Genomic DNA, 1,501 nt, shown 5'->3' with positions numbered 1-1,501 from the left:
TTCATTTGCTCGCTATCCGAGGCAGCCTGCGACTGTGAAGAGTTCACGTGCAGTAACGGCGTGTGCGTCGCTTACGACGCGTTATGCGATAGGAAGGACGACTGCGGCAATAACGAAGACGAAGACGAGTGCGTTGTCTACGGGGACTCCTAGGAGACAAGACAAGACAAGACAAAACAAGACAAGACAAGACAAGACAAGACTCCCTCTATTGCTTCGAATACCGTTTCACCTGCGACAACCGCACCCGCTGCATGCCTCCTTGGTGGGTCTGCGACGGACGTTACGACTGCGAGGATGGCTCTGACGAGAAGGATTGTGCTGAAAAGAGAAACGTGGTGTTGTCGTCCAGCACTGCAGGTGCGACGATGGAGTCGACGCTGACAACGCCGTCGCAGGACGTCGTCATGGACGAAGCCGCCGGCACGACCAGGACGAGACCTCGCTTCTGCAACGTCGAAAATGGTGACTTTCCGTGCCTCGACGGTGGGTGCCTGCTTCCGGTTCAAGTGTGCGACGGAGTGAGAGACTGCAGTGATGGCGCTGACGAGGGTCGGTTCTGCCAGCTCGTCTGTCACGGAAGCCACCATCATCACGACCACCATTACCATAACGTCGTGATCTATCTGTAAACTGCTGCAAGTCAACTGAACTGCGCGATTTTCCTCGATTAAATATTTCAGTCTTTTTTATCGTCTCGTCGCAAGGGTAATGATAGTGAACAAGCAACCTTCATTCACATCTGATACCAAACACGACGCTTCCGTAACTGTGACGCTTCGTGGCTATGCATGAGGTTGAGAGTTCGACTGTTGATAATGGCTGCACAATTCGTTCTGAGTGGGTGAAAGGCAAGTGTGCTCGCGAATCTAGACTCCAATGCACACTTACAGAAGTTCAGAAGAAAAATACTGTGAAAAGTATTAGTTCATTTCATCCACTATACTCCTCACTACTCAAGATCAACGCTGTCGTACGCGTGTAAGAGGACAGCGAGAAATGTGGAGTTTACTCACTCAAGAAATATATTTCGCATTTAGGGTTGACTCGAAGTCAGACTCACCACAAGCTTCCTCAACCGGACTAGCTGGAATTACACTCGTCGAAATTTTCGTCAACCGGACTCATATATGCTTGCCAAAGTATTACTTGCCCGGACACAATCATACTCAGATTCACAGGTCTCAGTGTGAGTTAGTCGACTTATTAGATTGCCCGCCTAAGGTCGCCCAGAAGGGGGGGGGGGGGGGGGGCACCATGACTTATTTGCTGGTATTTGGTAACCTTCGATATCAGTGATTATTCGATATTGGTGAGAACGCATTCAGAACGTACCATATCGCGTGCGTGCGCAGAGAATTGTACGATCGGCAAGCTCCCGAAAAATACACAGAATGATAAGTTCAGCTCGGCATAGACTGGGCTCATCCTGCAGTTAGACAAGAGTGTGGAAAAATTAGTAACGAAAAATATATTAGAAACCAAAGCTGGCTAAACTCTA

The 1,501-nt window shown here is 49.3% G+C and overlaps 1 protein-coding gene across 1 annotated transcript; it reads left to right on the top strand.

Annotated features, from left to right (window-relative positions):
* Positions 1-254: 254 nt before the first annotated feature.
* Positions 255-632, top strand: LOC119165025 (CD320 antigen). The gene has a single exon (XM_037417219.2). The coding sequence runs from the start codon at positions 255-257 to the stop codon at positions 630-632; it is 378 nt and encodes a 125-aa protein (XP_037273116.2).
* Positions 633-1,501: the final 869 nt, after the last annotated feature.

Source organism: Rhipicephalus microplus, chromosome 9 (assembly GCF_043290135.1).
Source record: "Rhipicephalus microplus isolate Deutch F79 chromosome 9, USDA_Rmic, whole genome shotgun sequence".
NCBI lineage: Eukaryota > Metazoa > Arthropoda > Arachnida > Ixodida > Ixodidae > Rhipicephalus > Rhipicephalus microplus.
This window is presented reverse-complemented; position numbering and strand designations above follow the sequence as displayed.

Coding starts and splice junctions, on each gene's coding strand:
- LOC119165025 (XM_037417219.2), top strand. CDS start 255: ATGCCTCCTTGGTGGGTCTGCGACGGACGTTACGACTGCGAGGATGGC.